The sequence below is a fragment of the Typopeltis vanoorti genome, chromosome 26 (genome assembly GCF_054136105.1).
Source record: "Typopeltis vanoorti isolate ZY-2024b chromosome 26, IOZ_Tvanoo_1.0, whole genome shotgun sequence".
Classification (NCBI taxonomy): domain Eukaryota; kingdom Metazoa; phylum Arthropoda; class Arachnida; order Uropygi; family Thelyphonidae; genus Typopeltis; species Typopeltis vanoorti.
In genome coordinates, this window is record NC_143574.1 from 20,171,561 (window position 1) to 20,198,734 (window position 27,174).

At 35.4% G+C, this 27,174-nt stretch overlaps 2 protein-coding genes across 5 annotated transcripts in view; one reads left to right on the forward strand and one right to left on the reverse strand.

Moving 5' to 3' along the window:
- The window catches only part of LOC150092386 (E3 ubiquitin-protein ligase LRSAM1-like), a 414,983-nt gene extending 405,292 nt beyond the window's left edge, over positions 1–9,691 (reverse strand). For 2 of the 4 annotated variants that reach the window (XM_090415009.1, XM_090415005.1), the window contains exon 1: positions 9,432–9,691. The gene's annotated coding sequence lies outside the window, so the exon portion shown is untranslated. Of the gene's footprint in view, positions 1–1,599; positions 1,633–7,389; positions 7,409–9,431 lie in introns of those variants that run through there. The other 2 variants (XM_090415008.1, XM_090415007.1) reach the window with 2 other exon arrangements.
- A 14,570-nt stretch (positions 9,692–24,261) lies between these two features.
- Positions 24,262–27,174, forward strand: part of LOC150092387 (uncharacterized) — a 265,602-nt gene continuing 262,689 nt past the window's right edge. The window contains exon 1 of the mRNA XM_090415087.1: positions 24,262–24,624. Within this exon, the coding sequence (XP_090271213.1) occupies positions 24,474–24,624 (151 nt within the window). The 5' untranslated portion in view covers positions 24,262–24,473. The remainder of the gene's footprint in view (positions 24,625–27,174) is intronic.

Genomic DNA, 27,174 nt, shown 5'->3' on the forward strand with positions numbered 1-27,174 from the left:
AAGATATTCTGGAGGCAACTGAAAAAGTTCAGAAATGGAGGAAAAAGTGCTGTAAAGGGCGTTAGAGATGATAAAGGTGACATGAAAACTGGAGAAAAAGATATCCATGATGTAGGATCAATTTTTTTGAAAAATTGCTAAATGAAACAAGCAGTGAGCACAGTGGTAAAAAACACTCAACAGACATGCAATCAGGAATACATATCCATACTTGAAGTAGAAAAAACCATCAAAAGCCCGAAATGTGGAAAGGCAGCAGGAGTAGATGATATTTGACCAGAAATACTAAGTATGGAGGTATAAATCTTATAGTAATTGCACTACATAGTTCAGAAGGCATGGACAGAGGGATGAATTCCAAATGATTTGAGTAGAGCTCGCACAGTACCTATATAAAGGGTGGTTCAAAATTCCACAAACAAACTTTGAAGGGAGATAGAGAACATCAAATTCAACCATATTCACACAGGAAAGCAGGACTGGAAATGCCACCCGAAAGTGATAGGTGGTGCTCCAGGTGAGCAATATGGGCTTCCTCATTCAAGCTTTTGACGTCGTACGAAGAACATGCGTCGTTTTACAAACACTAAGATGAGAGACATGCACTTCGTTTATGGGTTAGGTGACGTAACGGATGAGCCGCTGTACGAATGTATCACGAAAGGTACCCAAACAGATGTGTACTGCATCACCAAATGTTTGCGCATTTGCATCATAATTTTTGGGATTATGAATCATTCATGATTGACACGAAATCCCGCAATGGAAGAGGAAGTGTTCCATGCAATGGACAATAATCCAGAGACAAGCACATGTGCCATTACCTCTGCTATAGGAGTATCGTGATCAGGTGAAGATAATCCTTGACGTGTGGAATTCGTGCAGTGGTTTCTTCAGAAAAGTGCAACAGATCCAGATTTTCCAACTTGTGTTTTGTTCACGGATGAAGCTTCATTTACCTGCGAAGGGGTCTTCAATCACCACAATGCTCATGTGTGGGCCGATGAGAACCCACACGCTGTGCGATCACATTCTGCACAACAACACTTCGCCATTAATGTATGGGCAGGTATCGTCGCTGACTGTTTAGTCGGCCCATACCTGTTCCCACCCCGACTGGACTTCCAGAAGTATCAGACCTTTCTGGAAGAAGTTCTGCCGGATTTACTGAACAATGTTCCAATCACTGCGTGTTGGCAGATGTGGTTCCAACACGAATGGGCTCCAGTCCATTTTGGCATTTCTATGTGTCAGTATTTGGACAGGTCCTTTGGGAATCGATGGATTGGGCGTGGTGGACCCATCGCATGGCTCCCACGCTCATTTAATTTATTGCGTATTGATTTCTTTCTGTGGGGGACCCTTAAAGTCATGGTGTACAAAACACCTGTTGCCTCTGACATGGACCTCGTGGCAAGAATCGCCATCGCCGCTGCTAATATCCGGGAAACTCTAGGTATTTTCGAAAATGTGTGGCGGTGTCAGGCATACATCACTGCTAATGGTCGGAACTTTGAGCACCTGATGTGAAACCATATTATGTATCCAACTTTTATTGAACTGTTCAGTTAGCCTAATAAAGTTTTTTACACTACTTACTGCCTTGTGTTATTTCTGTATCTTTGAGTCCCTGTTAGTATCTTCCTTTGGGGATGAATATGTTTAATTTTGATGTTCTTTACATCCACTCAAAGTTTGTACATTGGAATTTTGAACCATCCTGTATAAAAATGGAAAAAAAACTGAATGTGAGAATAATGCAGGTATTTCCCTACTAAATGTTCCTGGTAAGAATTATTAAGAAGTATTATGGAAGGAAAGCTTGGTGAAGAACAATCTGGATTCATGGCAAATGGAGGCAGTCAGGAACAGATTTTCACTTTACAACAAATAGTTCAGAAATCGTGGGAATATAACAAAGATTTGTATTTAAGTTTTGTAGATCTGATAAAGGCATATGACAAGGTGCTAAGATAAAAGCTATTAAAATGCTACAGCTGCATGGTGTTAATGGGGCATTATATTAAGCAATATTTAGTCTTTATATGAGTTGTAAGTCAGAAGATAGAATTACACATGGAATTGAAGGAAGTAAGGGTCAAAGCTGTATAACTGAGAGGAGACCCCAACATAGCCTTTAAAGGAATGCGGAGAACCGACCAGGGCTTCTGACCTAATGTCCAATCCTCACCTTCTCGTGGTGCACCCTGTTGGGTATCTACTTGGATACTGAACGAATGAGGATGGGCTGGAAATTTGGCATTTAGCCGACCAAATTGTATTCTTATTGGTTAAACCAAAATAAAAAATGATGGTACAACATGACAAAATTACATGCCAGCTGGGGCGTCGCCCGGTTAAACAAGGCCCTCGTTGTTTTCGCCAGGGAACCAGGGCAAACAGCGATAAGTCAGCTACTGGAACAAATCTGAAAACAAACCCCAACTCAACATCACCAGAGTTAAAGATTGGTACTATCAACGAAAGAAGCCTGAATGACAAAGAAATGGAGCTAGCTGAGGAATTAGATAAGTACCAGATCGACATAATAGGGGTGACTGAAACAAAAAAGACCAAAACTGGTGAGATCTTTCTAAGCAATAAATACAAAATGTTATATTCAGGCAATGACAATCCAGGAAAAAAAGGAGTGGCCATAGTATTCAACACAAAATACGAGGCTAATCTTCTTGAATGGCAGCCAGTCTCAAGTGGAGTAATGTGGGCAAATATGAGAATGGGGAACTGGACAATGAGACTTATTTGTGCCTATGGTCCCAGAGAAGGTTCTACTAAGGTAGAAGTGGAGGAATTTTTTGATGCTTTAGAAAAAGCAACTGACACAATGAAAAAGGAAACGTTGGTCCTTGTTGGGGATCTAAATAGCAGTGTAGGAAATGATTGTGAGACATACAAAAATATTTTGGGAAAATTTGGAGAAAAGAGCAAAGCTAATAATAATGGCAAATATCTGTTGGATTTCTGCTCAGGACATGGACTGGTTATTATTAACACCATGTTCCAGCATAAAAATATGCACAAATTCACATGGAGAGAAGAGGCTAGGAATAAGAAAAGTCTCATTGACTATGTTATTGTTGATAGTGATGTTTTCTCCCTGGTGCAGGACACCAGAGTGTACAGAGGATTTGAAATTGGAAGTGATCACTATTTAGTCTTGAGCAGGATAAAATTGAATTTCATATTGAAAAGAATAACATGTAAGAAAGTTTTAAAGCGAATAAAAGTTGAGCAGCTCTCAGATGTGAACTGTAGACTAAAATACACAAAGATTATTGAAGAAAAAATGAAAGAGTTTGAGAACAGGAATCAAACCTTAGAGATTCTGTGGCAAACACTGCAGAAAACATTGATTGATTCTGCCAGAGAGGCATGTGGTGAGGTTGTCTGCAAGGACAAAAAAATCAGAACTCCCTGGTGGACACAGGAAGTTAGAGAGGTAGTGAAGGAGAAGAAGAAAGCATATCAATAGTTCCTGTCAAATAAGTCAGCTTGTGCTCTTAGAGAATATAGAGATAAATGCAAGAATGCTAAACGCTGTGTAAAGCATTCTTGTAAAGAATGCTTTACACAGTGTAAAGCATAAATGCACTGTGTAAAGCATAAATGCTAAACACTGTCTAGCTAAACAAAAGTCATTGGAGGACTTTGGCAAGAATATAGAAAATAAATATCAAGAAGGTGGCAAAATATTCTGGAGGTTGTTAAAGAAGCTTAGGAATGGAGGAAAGAGTGCTGTAAAAGGAGTTAGAGATGATAAAGGTGACATGAAAACTGGAGAAAAAGATATCATTGAAGTATGGAGTAATTACTTTGAAAAACTGCTAAATGAAACAAGCAGTGATGACAGCACAGTGGTAAAAAACACTGACCAGGCATGCAGTCAGGAATACATATCCATACTTGAAGTAGAAAAAGCCATCAAAGGCTTGAAATGTGGAAAGGCAGCTGGAGTAGATGATATTCGACGAGAAATGCTGAAGTATGGTGGTATAAGAGTCTTACAGAGGCTGCACTGCATAGTTCAGAAAGCCTGGACAGAGGGACGAATTCCCTCTGTCCAGGCTTTGAGACTATGAGAGCTCTACTCCAATCATTGGAGTAGAGCTCTCATAGTACCCATATATAAAAAGGAAAATAAAACTGAATGTGAAAATTACAGAGGTATTTCCCTACTGAGTGTTCCTGGCAAGATCTATGCAAGTATACTTGAGAAACGGTTGAGAAGAATTGTGGAAGACAAGCTTGGTGAAGAACAAGCTGGATTCAGGCCAAACAGAGGCTGTCAGGATCAGATCTTCACTTTACGACAAATAGTCGAGAAAGCATGGGAATATAACAAAGATCTGTATTTAAGTTTTGTCGATTTGGAAAAAGGCATATAAGGTGCCAGGAGAGAAGCTATTCAATACGCTGCAGTTATATGGTGTCAATGGGGCATTATATCAAGCAATACTTAGTCTTTATTTGAGTTGTAAGTCAGCAGTTAGAATTGAAAGAAGTACAGGAAGATGGTTTAATGTTAAATCTGGTGTGAGACAAGGATGTACGTTATCCCCTCTGTTATTCATTATCTATATGGATCATATTATGAAGGAAAGTGGTATTAAACATGATATCAAAATTGGAGATGTTAATGTCAGCTCTTTGCTTTATGCAGATGATGTTATACTTCTAAATAAATCTGCTACAAGTCTGCAAGATTGTCTGACTAAATTGAATAGTTGCTGTAATAGATATGGTATGAAGGTCAGCAATAAAAAGACAAAGACAATGAAAATAGGCAGAATCATTGAAAATGTCAGCTGTGTTGTGAATGGAGAACCTGTGGAACGAGTAAAACATTTCAGCTACTTAGGCACAATTTTTACTGAAGATGGTAAATTAAATATAGAAATAGACAACAGAATCAGCAAAGCTGATATGGTGGGAAGTCAATTGAATAAGTTGATATTGAATAAGAGAGAAATTAGTCGGAACACTAAATTAGCCGTATACAAGAAAGTGTTCAAACCAGTTTTAACTTATGGATCTGAGAGCTGGGTGAGAAGTAAAACAGTTGACCAAAGACTAGAGACCGCAGATATGAGAGTCCTGAGAAAGATTATAGGTGTGAACAGATGGCCTCAATGGCAATATCATATTAAAAACGAGGATATTAGGAAAGAACTTGACATTGTCAGCATCCAGGAATGTTTTAGCAGAGCTAATCTCAGGTGGTATGGTCACCTAAACAGAATGGGCAAGGAAAGATTAGCAAAACAAGCGTTCTCTGCCAGGTTGGAAGCAAAACGACCCAGAGGAAGACCAAGATATAGGTGGATTGATATGGTATAAAGTGCCTTAGACGATAAAATATATGATCTAATAATGTTGGAGTCTTGACAAGTAACAGACTGATTTGGAGGAAAATTGTAGATAGGAAGTTAGTAATGATATAATTTTTTCATGTAGTACTATCATATCCTGTACACCCCTTGTGGGTACATGGCAGGAATTTGATGATGATGATTGAAGGAAGTACAGGAAGATGGTTTAATGTTAAATCTGGTGTCAGACAAGGGTGCACATTATCCCCTCTGTTATTCATTATCTATATGGATCACATTATGAAGGAAAGTGGTATTTAACCTAATATCAAAATTGAAGATGTTAATCTCAGCTCTTTACTTTATGAAGATGATGTTATACTTCTAAATAAATCCAGTACAAGTCTGCAAAATTCCCTGACTAAATTGAATAACTGTTGTTATTAAATTTAAGATATGGTATTAAGGTCAGCAATAACAAAACAAAGAAAATGAAAATAGGCAGAAGCATTAAAAATATCAACTGCATTGTGAACGGAGAACCTATAGAACAAGTAAAACATTTCAGCTACTTAGGCACAATTTTTAGTGAAGATGGCAAATTAAATATGGAAATAGACAACAGAATCAACAAAGCTGGTATGGTAGGAAGTCAATTGAATAAATTTATATGGAATAGGAGAAAAATGAGTCAAAGCACTAAATGAGCTGTATACAGGAACACTTGACCAAAAACTAGAAACTGCAGATGAGTCATGAGAAAGATTAGGGGCATAAACAGATGGCATCAGTGGCAATATCATAATAAAAATGAGGATATTAGAAAAAACTTGCATTGTCAGCATCCAGGAATGTGTTAGTAGAGCTAATCTCAGATGGTATGGTCATTTACTCAGAATGGGAAAGCAAAGATTAGCAAACAAGAGTTTTCTGCCAGTCTGGCAGGAAAAAGACCCAGAGGAAGACCAAGATATAGGTAGACTGATACTGTAATAAGTGCCTTAGAAGATAAAAATATAGGATCTGATAATGTTCGAGGCTTGACAGGAAACAGACTGATTTGGAGGAAAATTGTAAATAGAAAGTTAGTAATGATGTAAATTTTTCATGTAGTACTATCATATCTTGTACACCCCTTGAGGTTACATGGCAGGAATTTGATGATGATGATGATCTAATTTTTTAATTTACTTGCTTTAAAGTAAAAACCTGATCTTCTCAATCCCTACCCAAAATGCAGCATGTTCTTTGCCAGTTTTCTCTACAATGATTTTTCCTTAGTCTTTGTTCATGTATGTTTGCAAAAAGCATTCCTGGAACATTTCATGAAGAAATCACTCTATAATTCTTATTGGTTTTTTTAATTGACAGAATAAGACCTCTACTCCATTCACCTGTGAATGGCTTTTCTGAATTGTGCTGCACAGCACTGTAGAACTTTTATATCGCCATTTGAACAGAGAGCATGCAGAACTTCTATACCTCTATTTGAGTATGGAAGTATAAAAGTACTATAGAATTGTGCTTCATAACTATATAACTACAGTTATGAAGCACAATTCAGAAAGATGAATCATGGGTGAATGAAGCAGAGTTATCATTCAGTTAATTTATAAAAATATAAATAAAACTAATAAGATTTAGTAATTTCTCTAAAAAATGTTCCAGGAAAGCTTTATGTAAGCATACTTGAAAAAATCATTGTAGGGAAAGCTGGTGAAGAACATGCTGCATTTTGTATAAGGGGTTGAAAAAAATCAGATTTTTACTTTAAAGCAAATAAATTTAAAAAATCAGGGAATTTAATTTGAATCTTTAATCTTTTTTATAAGCATATAATAAGGAACCCATGGCAGAAAAAAAAAAAAACATGTTCAAAGCATTAAATAAATATGGGGTAAAAGAACCCTTAACACAGTGATATGCATCTTACATATAAAATACAAATCTGCATAGTTGAAGGATATGCAGGACAGTTTAATGTTAAATCAGATATAAAGCTGAGTTATACCAAAGTGATACTGAATATGATGTGTAAAATGGGAGATAATGTAGATACCATTATTATAAGACATCTCCATGAAATTAATAGGTGCAACCTGGAGGGGTCTCACTCAGAGAGCAAACACTATCCACTAAAATAAATCTCCTTGCAAGGCCCTATAACCAAATTACTGTTAGAAATTTCATATGAAAATCAGCAAAAAATAAAATGAAGGAATGTTTGTTGATGGGATTTCATAAGATTTTAATTTACAGCTTGTAGATCAGAAAGCAGTTATGCTTTCGATTGGTCCACTTGGCCTTCAAATGTTTTTTGTGAAGATAAAAAAAAACTGAATGCACAAATAAATAACTAAATAAGGATTATATGGAATATTTCAGTTACAATGGGATAATTTTATCCCATTGTAACTGAAAAAAAAAAAAAAAAAACAGACCACTCTAGTAGTGTATAATGCTGTTCAAGGATGATATGTTTATCAGCTTATTATAACACACAAATTAGACAGGTGAGTTAGAAATTCAAGAACTGATTAAAAAACTGAATGCATCAGATATATAAGAAAGTTTAAGTCAGCAAACAGATGGTACCAATAGTAGAAACATGCTAGAAATGAAGATATCAAAAAAGAACTTGATATTAATATTCAAAAATAAGTAACAACAGCTAATCTAAGATTTTGTCACTTAAAAACCAGAGTGACAGAAATGCAATGACAATCATTTTCATGCTTCTACCTCTTCCACATTTGATACCTCTTATTGAAAGCCATATGGTCACTCCCATACCTTATAAGATAGATTCTTAGGTGCAAACTTTGTTTGCTTACACTTGGATAAAGGATTAAACTAAATTTATTATAGTCTAACCAAGTGGAAAATAAACTTCCAACATCTTTCTCTAAATCCAGAGTAATTTAATAATAAGGTGGTACACCTTTTGCCAACTCGTATATGTAAATATGACCTCTCCATTGCTTCTGCCTTAGTATCACCACTTCTGGGTCTGGCTCCCACCGATGAGACCTCAATAAAGGTCGAAACCGGTCTGGGTAGTGGCCCTTCCGTTAATGCATTATACATGTCCGCAAGGAGATGTGCTTTCATTATGGGAGATACTAAGACAAGGAGTGATGAGAGCTTGGTCCACCTTTACTACAAGTTGCCTTAGTCCTGAAGATACTTCAGGTGCAAACTTTGTTTGCTTACACTTGGATAAAGAATTAAACTAAATTTATTATAGTCTAACCAAGTGGAAAATAAACTTCCAATACCTCATAGGACTTTGGGAGTGAAGTCTCAGAATTATTAAACCTCCAGGGGGTCAAAGACTTTGAGAGAGGCCATACACATCAGCTTTCATATCTTATCTTAAACTCACTAATACTAGATGCACTAGCTACTTCAACAGGCAAACTGGTTCACTCATTCACGGTTCTGTGAGAGAAAAATCTAGCTCTTATGCCTTTCTTAACCACATACACACTTAACTTCCACAGATATCCCTTTGTCCTCTCCATAACTTCAATATAATGAAAAATTTTATCAACCAATATTCTATAATGTCCTCTCAAATGTTTATAGACCTCTATCATATTGCTCCGTTCTCCTGTCTACCAGTGTCTTCAGTCTATGTATTCTCAACTTATTCTTATAAAGAATTAGTAACGCAATTAGAAATTTCCAGACCCAGAGTTGGTTTTGAACCCACGACATATTGATTAATGAATGGGTATGCTATCAACTTGGTCAACCTGACCAAGTTCAAGCTTTAGATGAGAGAAAAATGAGAACTAATTAAAGCAGAGAGAGAGCTGCTAATTAACAGACCACTCTGGAACGAAATTACTGATAGGAAGCTAGTAACTAGAGACCACGACACTAGGGTAGTGTCTAAGACAATGAAAATCATTATCTTGCATGAGAAAAATAACAAATCCAAGCCATGAGATTCGGGAAACTGTACAGTGTGATAATATCACAAAAAGTACTGTATTATTCTGACTGGAAGATTGCCAGGTCTTGCTTTATCAGCCACAATTCTACTGTCCAGAGATGACAGGGAAACAAATGTTCCATAAGACAGAGCACACTTACCATATTAAAATAACATTTATTGTTAGTTTTCAAAACTTCATACGTATTCGGACTGCACCAGAATAACTTAAATAAACCCTTCTCGGTTTGTATTTCAGTATTCCATGTAGAATATTGCAAATCTAAAATGGAATTCTAAGGAACTGAATGGTGGAGGGAGGGATGTCGTATATCCAATCCTCTCAATTTTAAATTACGATATCAGAAATTACACCTTAACAACACCATTAATGAATCACCCAAACAAACAAACTCTATGACAACCCACAAAAACTATATTCATTACGTAAAGACCGATCAGGTGATACACCATATGATTTTCGCAACGCCCTGTAGTGGCAGCAATCTCAGCGAGAATTTTTCCATATCACTAATATCGATAATCCCTACACTATCTTTTTTTTTTTTTTTAAACCAAGAACTTCACAATTATACAGTATATAATACTTAATGGATACAGCAGTGCAGTATTAAATAAAAATAAGGTGCTTCTCCCCACCCTTCACTAGTGACATATCAAAAATTAAATAAATCCACTAACGCATTTCACTCTTGAAATGGAGAAAAGAGAAACCATTTAGCCTAACTAATTTTTGAAGACAAGACTGATATTTTAAATTGTTATGTTTAGATTTTGCTGAACTAACAAGTAACAGAATTAGGTTAGAAGAGTGAAGTGCAGATTTTATATTTTTTGAGAATTCTGTCTGACTTTAGTTAAACGCAGGTGATATACAGAACAGATATAAAAACCTTTTATTTTATATCATTATCTTCAATACGGTTGGTGAGATCTTATTAAAACAAGAGCTTATTAATAGCCAAAGAACGCCAACCGTTATTAGAAGAAACTTTAGTTCTTTTGTGGTCTCTTCTTCTTCACTGAGAAGGGAGCGAGCACGTTTACTTATGTAGACAACTTTTAGGCTTAAAAATGAAGAGAAAAAGATTTTAGGAAAATTTTCTAGTGTTTTTTCTTTTTCTTTGGGGGGGATCCAAGGCCCCTTGTCCCCCTCTGGGTGTACCACTGAGTGCCATAATACCACATCTTAATCTAGAAAAGCTGAAAAAAACTGGAGGTAGTGATGCGTGGTATTATTGAATTAGTGACAAGAAATGGCGTTTGATCTCCAGAATTACGGACGACAGCCCATCAAAATAAGTCAAATTCGGAGAGCTAACAATCGGCCAATGCTGCTTATGCTATTAGAAATGAGTAAAGAACGGCGCGAGATATTTGACCTCACGACTGTCTGCAACTGACCTTATTTCATTCACATCGTTTTTTAGAATGCAAATGGTCTTGGAAACAATGTGCAGGAGATACGTATTGTTTCCTAGACCGTATTATGCTTATCAAGAATTCATGATGCCAAATTAATGCTGTTAAACGAAACGGCTACTGCAACAGCCTCCAAAAATAATCCCATTCACAGGACTGCTGTAAGGCGAGTGTTTCATTGCGGCATGTTTGGCCAAGTGAATAGCGTATCCGCTCTCCAGCCAAAGGGCTGGGGGTTCGAATCCCGCCGTGGGCATGGGTGTTTGTGATTATCTGTGGAAATACCAGTGGTGGTAGGCGGTAGATGGCGTTGGTGTAGTTGTGGTCAGTTGTGATTGAATGGTGGAGACGGAGTTGTAGACCTGGTGCCCTCCCTCAATGAGTCCTTGGATTCCCTGGTGGTGTCAAATAATATTAATAATAATAATAATAATAATAATAATTTCCATAATGCAGAACTAACGCTGCTGAACGAAGGGCAGTTTTATTGAGTCGAGTGAAAGAATATGGAACGGTCTAGGAAACAAAATTCAAGAGCTTCAAGAATTCATGATGCCGACCAAATGCTGATAAAACGCATCTCTGTCAACCCACAATCCAATGCTTAGAAACTATATTTCATATCGTGATGACACGCCCAACGCCAGGTAAAGCAGAAAGGTTTTGTCATCAAATAGAACATTTAGTAAAGCCAGAAAATCATCAACTAGACACGAATTGAGCAGCATTAGTAGCACGCGACTTAAACGTCAAGCAATTAGCCTGAAATAGCAAGATCTTTAATCAGAACAATAGAATGCTGGACGATTTTTACCGTCATCACAAGGAATATTTCGATTGTGAGACCTCTAGAATAGCATGATAGGATGTCCAGAAATTTTAGATATTGCCATTTAACTAAAGGTCCATCAATATACACCTCACTTGTGTAAGCTGTATGCCTTGAATAACTTCACATCCTACTACAACCCAGTACTATTTCAGTTAGGCATAGAACAGGAACTTACTCTTGACCATCTATTAATAAACAACTAAGGAAAGCTACCTAACACTACTCGAATTTATAGGTCTACTCCTACTCTTAACTATCAAATCTGAAGAAAAAATTAACACCTTCAATAAATAACCTGGAAAAAAGAGATAACTACAGCACACCCCTATGTTACCTCCGAAATGCTATGCTCAAACACCGCCCGCCAGAATAAATCAAGAATCTCATTCGCGAGAATAGTATCACAGGACACAAGCCCCTGAAAACAGACCGACAAACCCTCAATAGAGTTACTTATTTAGTCCTAAAAGTGTATGTCCATTGGAACAAAAATGGGAAATGAAACTGCTGTTCCTAAACACGGCTGATCACTTACTATGAAAGATGACAAACGCTCTCAGAACCTGCCGCATATCTCACTCACAAATCCATTGTGAAACAGCTCTTGTCTACAATGATGAAGAGAAAGCAGATGCATTTATAGACATTTTAGAAAAACATTTCAGCCCAAACTACAAGCTTGCAGACCTAGATAGATTCCTTCACGAACGTTCACACCAACGTTCATTGCATCATAAAACACGCATCTATCCAAAAAGACACCCAACAAGGAAACCCACTGAAATATAAGAAATAGTCAAGAAAATTCCGGTGTCTTTGGCCGAGTGGTTAGCATATCCGCTCTCCAGCTAAAAGGCTGCAGGCTCGAATCCTGCAGTGGACATGGATATTATGATTGTCTGTGAAAATACTATTGGTGATGGTGGGCAGTTGATGGCGTTGGTGTAGTTGAGGTTCGTTGTAATTGGTGCATTGAGTGCTGGAGACAGAAATGTAGAGAAAGTGTCCTCCTCGCATAAGTCTTTGAACTCCCTGGAAGTGTCACATAGCAATATTAATAATAAATATAGAACAGAAAAGCAGTAATCCTAGTCATCATTTCGAACAAGATCATAAAACAACTACAAAGCCATTATGTACTTTGTGCAATCATTAATGCAATGCTAAGATTTCACTACTTTCCGACATGCTGGAAAGCAATTGATCTGTTCCTAATCCAGAAAATGGGGAAAGTAGAGTATTTTCCTCAGAACTACTGACCAATCATCCTGCTCTGTTGCATAGGAAAGAAAAATGCCGAACCAATGATACTGAAATCAAAAAAAAAAAAAAAAAAAAATCAGCTAACGCCTTTTTATTCCCGTATATACGGGAGTAGGCGAGGCCATTTAGCCCTATTGTCAAAAAACATTAGGGAAAAAAAAAAAACACATACCCGATTATCAGTTTTGCTTCTGGGAGTATCACTCCACTGTACAACTCATCATTAGAGTGGAACAAATCAGAGTAGGATACGAGTGAAGACAGCATGGTGGTGACACCTTTCTCGAGGTTGCAGAAGCTTCGACAAAGTCTATCATAGAGGAATTAATCTCTGTAAATTTATCGACGTTAAATTCCCTTTGGTCTTGATCATACTTATTGGTTTATTTGTTGAGGATTGGATCCTTTGTGTGAAACTGTAATGAATCAGATCATTCGAATTCGAACGCAAGATTACAAAAGGAGTACCAAGTGCTACCCCAATATCACCATTACTCTTCGTCAGGGCGATATTCCCACAAGGCCACCATAACAGTGACGACATTACAATACTGGTCCAATCGCTAAAGCTGACTTTAGTACCCGAAAACCTGAAGACCATTATCTCAGAATTAGGGCAGTGGTTCATGGGATGACACATCGATCTCAAAGCAGAGAAATCTGTCGATGTCCTCTTTACGAGGAAATTGTACGTCCCCAAAGTGACGTCATAATGTTTGATACCTGGCAGCCAGTCGGCAAATATTTAGGGATGCTGCTAGGCACCGAAAACAAGTTACGCTTATACGAAAGGATGATTAGATCTATATTGACGTACGGATCTCCAAGCTGCGAACTCAACACGAACGTCAAAAAAAAAATAAATAAAAAATAAGTGCATCTGCATGTTCAATGCTTCATGAGGAATGTACAGCTTCTTCATGCCAATCTATTCTTCCTCATCTTCCTATGCGAAACTGTACCCAAAGTTTTTAACGAATGCAGCCACGCACCCAGAACCTATTATATGCCAAGCAATGGACTTCGACAAAAACAAGTCTTGAAGACACAAACAGCACTGTGCAGATAAGGATGAAATACAATGCTATTCAGCCCAGAATGAGAGAGCAAAGTGTTCACTAAACAGATTTAATTTTCATTTTTTTAAAAAATTCGGATATCGATAAAGGATAAAATAAATCATATGTTGAGTCCATATTGCGAGAAGATATATCCCATAAAATAATACGAAAATATTTTTTTAAAAATAAATAAATATTTACTGATATTTTGCTTTATAGCGTGATGATGTTTCTTAAATAAGAACATCAAATTAAATACCAACAGCGTTTCTTAAGCATAAATGTATTGACCAAGTATATAAAAATCAAGGAAAATATATACGATAATTTTTAATGAAATTTGTAAGAAAAAAAATCAAAAATCAGCTAAAGCCTTTTTGTTCCCGTATAGGGAGTAGACGAGGCCGTTTTACCCCTATCTAATTTTTGGAGACTGAGTAGGCAGTTCACTCAGCATTGGTAGCCAATCTGAGATAGCTGGTCCAAGGCTATCACTAATTAATCGGTACACAGTGGAGAGGGCGGTTATCAAGTGTCGCCATCTCGTGGTCCCTAACCCTAACACAATATTTTTCATATTTGAAAATAGTGTGGGATCGACGGCACGTAGCAAATATTTTTTTAAAAATGCATTGAAAATGTATCTTTCCTTACTATTTAACTAGTAAATTGTTAATAAAAATAAAATAAAATAAATAAGCAGGCTAATGCCTTATATTCCCTTATATGGAGTAGGCAAGGCCTTTATACCCTATCTTGCCTTTGTACACTGAGTGGGCAGTTCAATCTCCACCGGTAACTAATCAGAAATTGCTGGCCTATGTCTAGGACTATTATAGGTGCATTGATGAAGAGGGGGGGGCAAACAAGTACTGCCATTTCTTGGTACCTAACTCCAACAGGATATGTTACTGTCTGAAATAATGTTGGTACTGCGGTCGATTTTCTTGAGTTTACAGGATAAAAAACCTGAGTTTCGGGTAGGAAAAATCCACTTGCCTTTGCCAGAGATCGACTAAATATCAAAGATTTCTAAATTTATAACATTTCTAAATGTTCTGCATTCGTCACGAGTTTCTGTTCATGAAGGTACTGGTACACCCTAGTGTTATATACTATAAAAAAATTCAGCATCGTATATATTAGGTTAATTCAGTAACAGCTCTTTCGATAGAAGCCGTCAGGTCAGGCGAATCAAATTTGCCTATTTCTTTCTGTCCTCCCAAATTCTTCCTTCATGAACACTATTCCAGTTCGGTTTCTCTTATCTGGTCTCTCCACCTTTTGTGTGGTCTTCGTCATGGTCTCTTGCGTTCAAATTTCATTTCATACATTCTTAATATTCTGAGTTCACTCTCGTTACATGTCCAAATCACTTCTGAACTACTCGAGTTCATAAACATTTTGAGCACTTTTTAACCGAAAATTATACGTAATGCACACAATTTTTATTTTGTTTTTCCTTCATTTTGTCAACATTGTCCTTAAAACTTCCATTTCCTTTTCATGTATTATAATCGTATCTCTTTTATTAATCTCTATATCTCTGCTGCATAATTCGGCAAAAAATTGAGTTTTATTAATAAAACGTTTGCACCTAACTGGGTAGCTCACTGTCCCAATGTAGACTATTTACGCTGTTTAAAAAATTTGATCTAGCGAAATCTTTTTCATTTTCACTTGGTCTAAATTTCGATTACTAGAATGTACACCTTAGTTTTTTTTTTTTTTTCAATAGTCAAATTTGTAGCTCAGTGGATGTGGCGTTTGTACACCACAACGCTTGACAGCACGAAGGAAGACTTCTTGATTTCGATTCTAGTCGGCGACAAGAGGAAATTTTTCTAAGCCTTTTTTCGACTAGTTCCCGAGTTAGGCGATCTCTGGCACGAGCAAGCGGGTTTTTTCTCCCCGAAAATGAAGAAAATCGACCGTAGAACCCACATTATTTCAGACATTAAATTCGGACATTAGGGACCACGAAATGGCAGTACTTGTTGAGCCGTCTCTCTTCACTGTGTGCTGCTTAATTAGTGATAGCCTTGGGCCAGCTATCTCTGATTGGCTACCGGTGGAGATTAAACTGCCCACTCAGGCTCCAAAAGTCAGATAGGGCTAAACGGCCTCGCCTCCTCCCTATATACGGAAACAAAAAGGCGTTAGCTGAATTTTTTTTTTTTGCTAAGCCAAATCTAACCCACTGAGTCTATCTTCACTGATGTTTTTATTTCCACTAGATTTTAAAACCATTCGCTCAGTTTTTCAACAAATAGTATGCAATCAATAGTTTCATTACACTGTTCCATTTGTCCAGTTCTTCTGTAGTGCTACTTCTGAATTTGCCCACATCACCTGCAAAGATAGCTATTTCTCCTTTCTGGTTATTTTCAATATATTGGACACGATTTATCACCGCAATGAACAGCATTGGAGATAACGCATTTTATTCTCTCAGTCAATTTTTAAGTGTAAAACACTGCGAATTATAAAAAATTTTCTTTTTTTATGCCTACCTTGGAAAAACTTTCCCGATCGTTGTCCCCGTTCAACTTAATCAAATGCAGTATCCAAAACAAGAAATACTATCGACAGGCTTTTTCCAATTTCCCAGTGTCTTTCTATAATTTCTCTTACAGCAAAAATCAGATCAACAATTCTTCACATAATCAAATAATAATTCTGTCGGTTCAAGTAACATCTCTTTTTTCAGTCAGTCTAAAGATGTCACATAACATTTGAACTCTGTACTACATAACTCTCTGATCAAGGCAAACCATCCGTCGAAGGTTTTCCTTTCTTTATCTTATTTAATGTTTCTTCAACCTCTGTCAGACTAATTTCTTTATTATCTCTCTCCCCACTGCGCTCCTTCCAGTTCACTTCAGTATGTCTCATTTCTTAACAGATTTCTAAAATAACTTTTGCACGTCATCCTAATATCTTTTCCAGTAGTCACTGAATTTCCATCTCCATTTATAAAAACCTGGCTTCTCATTTCTTCTTCTTTCATTGGTCCATATAACATTTATCTTTGTTCCCATTAACATCTACTTCCAACTTATGTGTAAATTCAGTCCAAGCTTTTACCTTTTCCTCTTCAATTATATATATATATATTTTTTTTTGGATCGCATTTCCTCTGATTATAAACAACAAAAAAAATCAGCTAATGCTTTTTGTTCTCCCTTATAGGGAGTAGGCGAGGCCTTTTAATCCGATTCAGCTTTTGCAGACTGAGAGAAGTCCAGTCTTCACTGGTACCAGTGCGGCTTGTGGCTTGAAATCGTGGGGGTGCTGTAACTTTCGAAATATACATACACACTGTAAGTATAGTGTATATGTGTTTGGAAAAAATATCAAAATTATGGTAAAAATTAAAAAAAAATTTAACATGAAAAAATATTGTTTATTATCGATAAAATTATACAGTTTAGTATAAATCAAAATTATTTAAAATAAAATTCATTCCTTTAACTGTAATTAAAGGAATGGATTTACAATCTTTGGACATTACTATTAAATCCTTTAATTATAATGTTCAAAAATTTAAAGAGACGGAGTAAACATGATAAGCACTACGAACACTCTACTACTGACGCAAACTGCTTATAAACAACGGTGGAAAACTCTGTGATGGACAGTGCTGCATTACGCTAATAGCTTGCATCTCATTATGATGTGCATGTGCTTGAGCGCGTAGCAATATGACACTATAAACACATTGCTGCTAGCGTCCTTCACCCTCCTAAGTGCTACAAGATGGATTTTTATTATTTTTTTATACAAAATAAGAGAATTGTATAGGATTGTTGATGATAAAATTAAACATTACAAGCAAATATAAATAAATTAATAAAATATTCATATATCGAGAAAAATTCATGGTGATGAAGTTCTGCAGTGCCAATGCACCAGCTGCCACTGACTGCTATGCAGTCAGAGATAGAGGATCCAAGACTATCACTTATTATAAGCGGCAACCAGGCAAATGAAGAGACGAGAAACAAGTGATGCCATAATCCTAACAAGATATATTTTTGTTTGAAATAATGTGGTTTCTATGGTCCATTATTTTAGTTTACAGGACGAAAACCCGAGTTTTTTTTTTCAAAAAAAAAACCTGTTTGCCGGTGGTAGTAATCGAATAACTCGAACACCAGTCGAAGAACGGCTTAGAACATACAGACAAATTGGCCTTCAGAACACACCTATACAGACAGACAAATCAGCCTTCAGAACACACCCAGTTTGCAGACAAATAATACTAGTGGTAATGGTGAACAGTAAATGGCATTGCTGTAGATGATGATGGTAGTAGAGATTTAATATAGTGGTAGAGAAGGAGAGTTGTAGAGTAGGTGGCCTCCCTCTATGAATCTTCGGACTCTTGGAGGTGTCACGAATAATAATAAGTTTCTCAATTCAGCGACTACACTTGAACTTGAGCCTATCTTCAAGCGTCTCAGTGCAGAGGATTCAAGCGCCTTTCATTCAGCTATATAGGCCTATCTATTATCATTTGATCTTGTCTTAACAAATTTCCAAAAAGCTTTATATTTTAACCCTCTAATTCCACTAGCCTGCTTGTTTTCCTTTTCTTCTTTCACAAACACGTTTTCTCCTGTTCTACCATTACATCACGAAATTTTTCTGATTCGCATTTACATTATCTGCATGTAAATCATGGACCTTGGATATGATCCGAGGCTCAAATTTTTGCTTTACTTCAGAATGTTTCAACATCCATACCTTTAGCCTGGTATCTCTTATTTTATTTCAACAAACTTGTTAACAGTGGCTACAAGCAGCCTGTGATTTCCATGTAAAGCAACCGAAGTCAAAAGTTTGATGACATCTTTCTCCATTCTTTATCAAGGATGAAATAATTTATAACTGATTTTTGCTCACAGTCTCAGCTATATGTTTTAATTCTGTGGCATTGCCTTTTCTGAAACCAGCTGATTTCGAGATACAAATATCTAATAACTATTGTTCTTCCTCATTTCTTTGACCCAAATTAATGGGCTCATTTCTTTTCTACACCTGTTCTTTATTATTTCAACCTCTGCATTGAAATCTTCTAAAAATCTGAATAACGTCCTCTAACTGTTCCTTAACTAATATGTGTTCTTCTATTCTAAACCTTGTTGTGGTGCCTATACCTAGATAATTGAGATTTGATTTCCATTACTTTCAAATAGAGGGCTCATTATTCTATCACTAATTTCTTCACATTTTATGAGTGTTATTTACTTCTTACTAATGATAAAATAGACACCAAGGTTTGTTTGGTCATATTCTCTTTTCCAAAGCAATACAGTCTTCTCTTAAATTCTTCCTCTCTTGTTTTTCCATTTTGTCTCGCTCAAATCAAAAACATCTAATTTTCTCTCAATCATAACATTCACTAATTCCTCCTATTTTCCTCAAGAGTTTATTTTACTGAGTTCAAGAGGTACGAAACCGAGGTACCTGATGCTGGTGTATACTTTACTTCATTTAGGTCCATACTCATGCACTGGCGCAAGAGAAGACCCAAAAATTAGTGATAATTTAAGGGCTTCCAAACAATGAAGGAATGGGGCCCTGGAGCACTATGGCACAACAGGAAAAGTGTAAGTTAACCGTGACTTCATGTAATATACATGCATTATATTATTTATAGACTGGTCTCTACAATTCTTTGTTTTCTTCTTTCCTATTTTCCTTTATTTTATTTATTTTTTCATCTCTTGCAGAGCGATTGTGTCTTCTTTCCTCTGGCTACAATATTACAATGTCCATCACCGTCTAAAAAAAAGCTGAACCATATTAGGATTGCAATAAACTTATTAAAGAATAATCTTTTTTATTCCATTTATCTACATCATTTATAACGTTTTTATGAAAACTAAATTCACTTTAACAAATGGTTTCGTGTCTGCTTCAAAATGCATTTTATCCTGTTCATCATTTGAATTGTGCAGTATCAGTTTTAAGTTTAAATGAAAATAATAATATTAAACAATAAACGTAAAATTATTATGCTATTAGAGTACTCGAGGGCCATGGGGTCTTTTCATTTCCGGTCTTATAACTATGTCCTCTCTATAATCCTTACTATAATTCTTCTATAATCTACTCTTCTCACCTTCAATAAACCCTATTCCTCCTATGGGTTTAAATTCGGAAGAAGGCTAGTTCAAAAGCCTTAAATTAGCAGTCCTACCACTGAACAATTCCATTCAGGCTAGTCCCCTGACATGGGGAACATTATTCTACTTGTAAGCTGACAGAAAAAGATAATCGGATTGAATCTGTGGAAAACGATCCTGGAATGGAAAAGGTGAAACAAAAATGGAAACGAAAAATATAATACACATAGCAAACTGGAATATAAGAGGAATAGCATATAAAGAAATAGAGTCAGATCAAATATTAAATGAAAGAAATTTTAAAATAGCAGTAATCACTGGAACAAAAAAAAAATTAAAAGGAACTATGAGAACCGAAATTTTTAATGATATACAGTGGAGTCGACAGAGACCAAAGAGCACAAGCAGCAGTCATGATTTGGATTCATAACTCCCTTTCAAAACAGTTAAAACATTATAATTTATGGAATGAAAGAACAATAGAAGCTAGAATAAAAATAAAAAGAGGCTATTTAACAACAATTGGTTTATATACCCCAGAAGAAGGAAGAGAACAGGGTAATAATGATTTTTATAATCAGTTACAAAACTTATATAATAAAATAAATAAAAATGATTACATAATTTTAGCAGGAGACTTAAATGCAAGAATTGGAAACACGAAAATTAATAATAATATAGGAATACCTGGAGAACATACTCTAAACAGGAATGGTAAAAAATTGATTGATTTTTTGTTCATAATAATAAAAATAGTGAATTCCTTCTATAAAATAAAGACATACAAAATATACTTGGGCAGCAAGAGGATGGAAATCAATATTAGATTATTTTATATTAAATGAAAAGACATCAGAATTTTTACTAGATGTTAGAGTTCACAGAGGATATGAAATAAGCAGTGACCACTTCCTTGTTAAAATAAAATTAAGATTACCACCTAAATGGCTACTAGTAACAAGAACACAAAGAAAATTTGAAACATTTGTTTATAAAACTAGACTATTGAATCACACAAATGTACAATGGCTATATGAACAAAGAATTAACCAATATCTAGACAAAATAAAACAAAATGAAGAAATAGGAATAGAATGGCTTAATATAAAAATGATGCTAAATTCAGCAGCAAATGAAAGCTTAGGAAAGACCAAAAAATTCAATAAAAGGAAAAAACTGAAAATTTGGGATGATACAATCAAAGAAATAGTCAAAAAGAAAAAAGAAGCCTATCACAAATGGTTAAGCAGTAAAAGATTAGAAGATGAAATAGAATATAAAAGAATAAGAGGTCATATGTTTGGTCATATTCTCTTTTCCAAAGCAATACAGTCTTCTCTTAAATTCTTCCTCCCTAGCTAAAAGAGAAGTCAGAAAAAGACATAGAGAATCATGAAACAAATTTGTTTCTAATTTAGAACATGATTTATATAAAATAAGACCCAATGTATATAAAATTTTGCAACACTTAAATGCATATACCAAAGAAAACATAAAATTAAACACTGAATTGAAATTAGAAGAATTTCTAAATTACTACACAGAATTGTGGACAGACAAATATTTTAAAGAAGACAACTGGCAAACAATTAACGAAAATGAAAAAGAAATAACTAAAGAAGAATTAGAAATCAGCCTGAAAGAAAGAACAAACGGAAAATCACCTGGAGAAGATAAGCTAGGTTGAGAACTATAAAAATACGCAGGAACAAGATTCAAAGAAAGACTCTTATTATTTTTAAATAAAATTTATTCAACTAGTATCCCCCCCCCCAATAGAATGGAAAAAAGCAATTGTGATTCCAATCTTTAAAAAAGGTAATAGAGATGACCCTAAAACTATATAGAGGTATCAGTATACTAAATTCCTGTTACAAAATATATAGCAGAATCATAAATAGCAAACTAATGAAATATTCCGAAAACTTTATTTTAGAAGTACAGAATGGATTTAGAAAAGGACGATCATGTATAGACCCGGCCTTTTGCCTAAAATTAATAATAGAGAAAAGAAGAGAATACAATTTAGAAACACATATTATTATTATTATTATTATTATTATTATTATTATTATTATTATTATTATTATTATTATTATTCCTGGAGCCTGTGTAGCTCAGTGGATGTGACGTTTGCACACCACGGCGCATGATGGCATGAAGGAAGACTTGGTTTCGAGTCTAGTCGGCGACTAGAGGAAATTTTTCTAAGCCTTTTTTCTACCGGTTCCCGAGTTAATCGACTCTGGCATGGGCAAGCGGGTTTTTCGTCCCATAAACTCAAGAAAATCGACCGTAGAACCCACATTATTTCAGACATTAAATATATTGTGTTAGGGTTAGGGACCACGAGATGGCTGCACATTTGAGCCGTCTCTCTTCACTGTGTACCGCTTAATTAGTGATAGCCTTGGGCCATCTATCTCTGATTGGTACCAGTGGAGATTGAACTGCCCACTCAGTCTCCAAAAAGTTAGATAGGGCTAAATGGCCTAGCCTACTCTCCGTATACGGGAATAAAAAGGCGTTAGCTGATTTTTTTATGATTTTTTATTATTCCTGACACCTCCAAGGAGTCCGAAGACTCATCATGGGAGGACACCTACAACTGTCTCAACCACTACACCGAACCTCTACTACGAATCATTTCCATCAACGCCATCTACCGCCCACCACCACACCTCGTTTTTTTGTCTGTAAATTGCGTGTGTTCTGAAGCGCCGATTTGTCTGTATACAGGATGAAAAAACAGACTTTCCATTTATATTGCATTTATTAACTTTGAAAAAGCATTTGACAAATTTAAAAGAAACTTATTATTTAACATATTAAAAGAAAGACAAATACCAAATAATATCCTAAAAGCTATCACAAGTGTATATGAAAATAATCAAACATATAATAAGATTAAATTACGAGCTATCATATACAAGAGAGATAAACCAAGGGGTCCGACAGGGATGTCCCCTCTCAACAACACTTTTTAATATTCACTTAAATGAAATAATAATAAAATGGAATAAAAATTTACATCAAGGAAATAAACTTTCTCCTACAGTAAACTTAAACACTCTCCTTTTTGCCGACGACCAAATAATAATTACAAATTCTGAAGATAACTTACAGTAAGCTATTTTAGATCTAAATGAGATTGCCAAAGATTATGGTATGATAATATCAACAGAAAAATCAAAAACTATGGCTTTTAAAGGACAAGATCCAGCAAGAACTAAAATAGTAATAGATAACAAGATCATAGAACAGGTGAATTCATTTAACTACCCAGGATGTACGATCACATATGAAAAAGATATAAACGTGAAAATTGCAAAATATTTAAAAATAACAGGTGTAATTAACTCTATATTTAAACCAAACCTAGTTCAAAAACAAATCTGACTAAAAGTATACAATACATTAGCCCTATTAGTCTTAATGTATGGAAGCGAAATCTGGATAATAAAACAAAAAGACAAACAAAGATTAATAAAGCAGAAATGAAGTTTATGAGAAAAACTGCAAAGTATACTCTATTTTATCACAAAAGAAACGAAGAAATTATGAAAGAATTAAACCAAGAACCAGTAATAAAAAAATTAAAATATAATCATAAATGGATGGAACACGTTCAAAGAATGAAAACAGAAAGATTACCAAAACAAGCCTTAAAGTACAAGCCATTAGGAAAAAGAAAACCAGGCCGTCCTCTTAAGCGATTCAACGATGACTTCTAAGGCCGGAACAGGCCAGGCTAGGCCTAAATCCTTGATACGCATGATGATGTTGAAACGTAAAATTTGAGCTTTTTTCAAAACTTGCACTTATAATTTATTTAAAATTTTTTTAAAGGTTTATTTTGGTTCAGTTCTCTTGACTAGGTACAGATAACGCATAACTAGAATCTCTCTGCTAACGGTACGGACTATACAGTAATATCCTATCGATGATTTCTTATTAATATATTTGTTTTATCTTTGAAACTGACAGTTGGTTTTGGCTTTCGTTTCTAATGTTATATTACAAAACAAGAATAAAAAAAAAAGAAATTGTACATTTGCCGATATTCGAATAAAAACCCATTTACTTAAGGTGAAGTGGTGCCATCGTAAACAATTTCCCTCTTACATCGGAATCAGCTGCTTTGATAACAAGCCAGTTGTTTTGTTCAGTATGTTCCATGACTACGATTCCGTAATGTCACATAGTTAGGAGTTATTGAGACCGAGAGTATCCTTTCCTTCAGTCCGGAAGAGAAAGTGTCAAGATGGCTGTCATTGGTTTTCATCGGTGAATGAATTCAGTGAATCATCATATGAATGTGAAATAAATGAATTGGAGAGGGATGTGGATATGAATAATTAAAATGAAGATAAGCTTTAAAATTTCAAAGCAGTTGAATCAATATAGCTAATGTGCAAGTACAAATTAGGCCTTGGCTGAGCCGTTGGTTAAGGCTTATGTGCGGAGGTAATGGGGGCCCAACAGGGCAAAGAAAATCGGGGTAGCAGTTCATCTGTAGGCAGTGGTAGTCATGGAGGCAAGGCAAGTAAACATAACAAGTCTAAAACTAAAGATTCGCGGATTTCTTCTGGACCTGGAAATATTTTTACCGAGCATAATGGTATGTTTTTTTTTCTTTCTTTCTTGATGGGCTAATTGTTTACATTTCGCATAACGTGTGTGTGCATATATATATCCACCCACCCTTTTAGGTCAAACTTTTTTGCATCATGATCGGTAAATATGTTATTACTGTTAATATTGTCATGATTTAAATACTGTCGGTAAACACATCGATAAATGCCATTAAGTATAACAGCTAGCGAAACGAACATTAGATTCAGAAAATTCTAAAATGAATTTGTGATTTAACTAAGTTATCAAGCAACGTATTACATATGGTTTAACCGAATGTTTCGAAAATCGCGAAGATTTTCTGCTTTGCTGAATTAAAGCAGATTTCCATTTTTGTTTTTCTTCAGCATTCTCATCCTCAACCGAACTTCAGATATGCTACCACAAATGACATGGACAAGTTCTCTTAAATGATTGTATAAATGATTCTCTTCTCTGTACCGGTATTAAATTTCAGATGCATTTTTACATTTTACTAATTTGCAAGCAGCTCACTACGAACTTCTGTGAGTAATAATTAAACTGATAATTGCCCTAGTCATCAAGCCATAATGATGACACCTCTTCATAAACCTTATGTTGAATGAGTGTTTATACCAAAGATCATAGTACCGTACTTATCCTCATCTCACAGTTGAGGATAATTGTTATGAACAGATTTGTATATGCACCATATATTATTTATCTACAAATATCTGGTGCATATGAATGGGAATTATGCAGCGACTATGAGCTGTTAAAGATAAATCTGGAAAACTTTGTATCATGCGTAGAGTTAAAATGCAGTACTTTTACTGCATTATATGTTACATGATTCGGTAGAAGTTACAAATATAAGAGCTGAGGAATTTTTAACCCCAGGAAGTGTCAGAATTGGAGAGAGTTTGGCATCTGACAATGTGCAGTCAAAGATTAAAAGAATAAATGCGATTTGGTCATATATAAACCTTTATATATATGTGTGTGTGTGTGTGTGTGTGTGTATAATTTTATCATATATTATTATTATATATAAAGGTGTTTTGAGTGGAGTATGGTAGCCATAGTACTTTTAGGGAGATATTTTGCTGATGCTGGAATGTTTAATCCATTGGAATGCATGAAAAGGATTTCCACCAGTAGTTTTGATATACTTCAGAAAGCCATAGTGGGTGGTAGTTTTGTAGTTGCCAGTTGAGGGGCTGTTTGGAAATTGAAAATGTAAGGCCAAATTTAGGTTTAAGAAATTGTGCACATCATGTAGGAGTTAAAACCACAGATGCCTGATGTTTAAATGTTTTGTTTGGTGGGATTTTTTTTTCTTATTAGAGTTTTGCTGTTTTTTATTTTTATTTTTTTATCTGCAGTATTATCAGAATTATGATGGCTTGAATGTTGCAGAGAAGTTAAAGACACTTATACCATGTAGGGTTTTGTTCTGTTAGTCTATATATGTTGTCAATGTTTAAGAAGATATGTGGAGTTGTTTACAGATGATAAATAAGGAAGCTGAATAGCAGAATGTTCTGATGTTATGGTGCTATAAAAGGATTTGTATAGATTGATTCTTTCAGCCCTATGATACTTCTCCTTTAACTCATTCACTATCAGGGCATCACTCACAACTACTGGAAATCTATTCCACTCATTCACCACTCTCCAAGCAAAAAAAGTTGAGTCCATACATACTAACTTTATGCATACTCTTACACAACTTCCAGAGGCAACTCATAGTTCTCTATTTGTTATTTATTGAAAATTTTCTTTTGTGTCCATCTTATAGAATTCCCTTAGTAACTTATAAGTTTCTATCATGTGCCCTATTTTCTGCCTATTAACTAAACTGCCCCCCCCCACACACACACTTTCAATCTATACTCATAGGGAATATTCCATAAACCTGTCACCGGCTTGGTCAACCATTTTGGATCCTCTGTACCACTATCTGATATTATTAACATACTTTGGATTAGAGATAGTTGTTGGAAGTTTTTCTGCTTGGTTATACTATGAATTAAAGATGCCAAGAAATTATATTTTTGGTTTAATCCTTTATCCTAGTGTAAGCAAACAAAGTTTGCACCTGAACTATTTTCAGGACTGGGCAACTCATATAAAGAAGCTAATGACTTCACATCACTTGCCTTAGTATCCCATAATGCATTGTATAAAAAAGCTAATGCATTGTGGAATACTAAGGCAAGTAATGTGAAGGCATAATATGAGTTGCCCAGTCTTGAAAATAGTTCAGGTGCAAACTTTGTTTGTTTATACTTGTATAAAGGATTAAACCAAGAATATAATTTCTTGGCAAAGCTTTGCACAGTATTCAGGATGTTGCTGAATCTGGCCTTATAAAGAAGGACAATAATCTTCCTATTGTGTTAGTATGTTTTTCATCATCTAAGTAACCGTTGAGCTGTTTTGCCAACTTTTGCAATATACCCTCTGAACTTCAACTCCATAGGCTCATCAACTTCCTGCAATCCAATACAACAGTATGATACAAAGTATGTAATTTTTTCATCCAGAAGTGCATAATCTTACATTTTGGAAC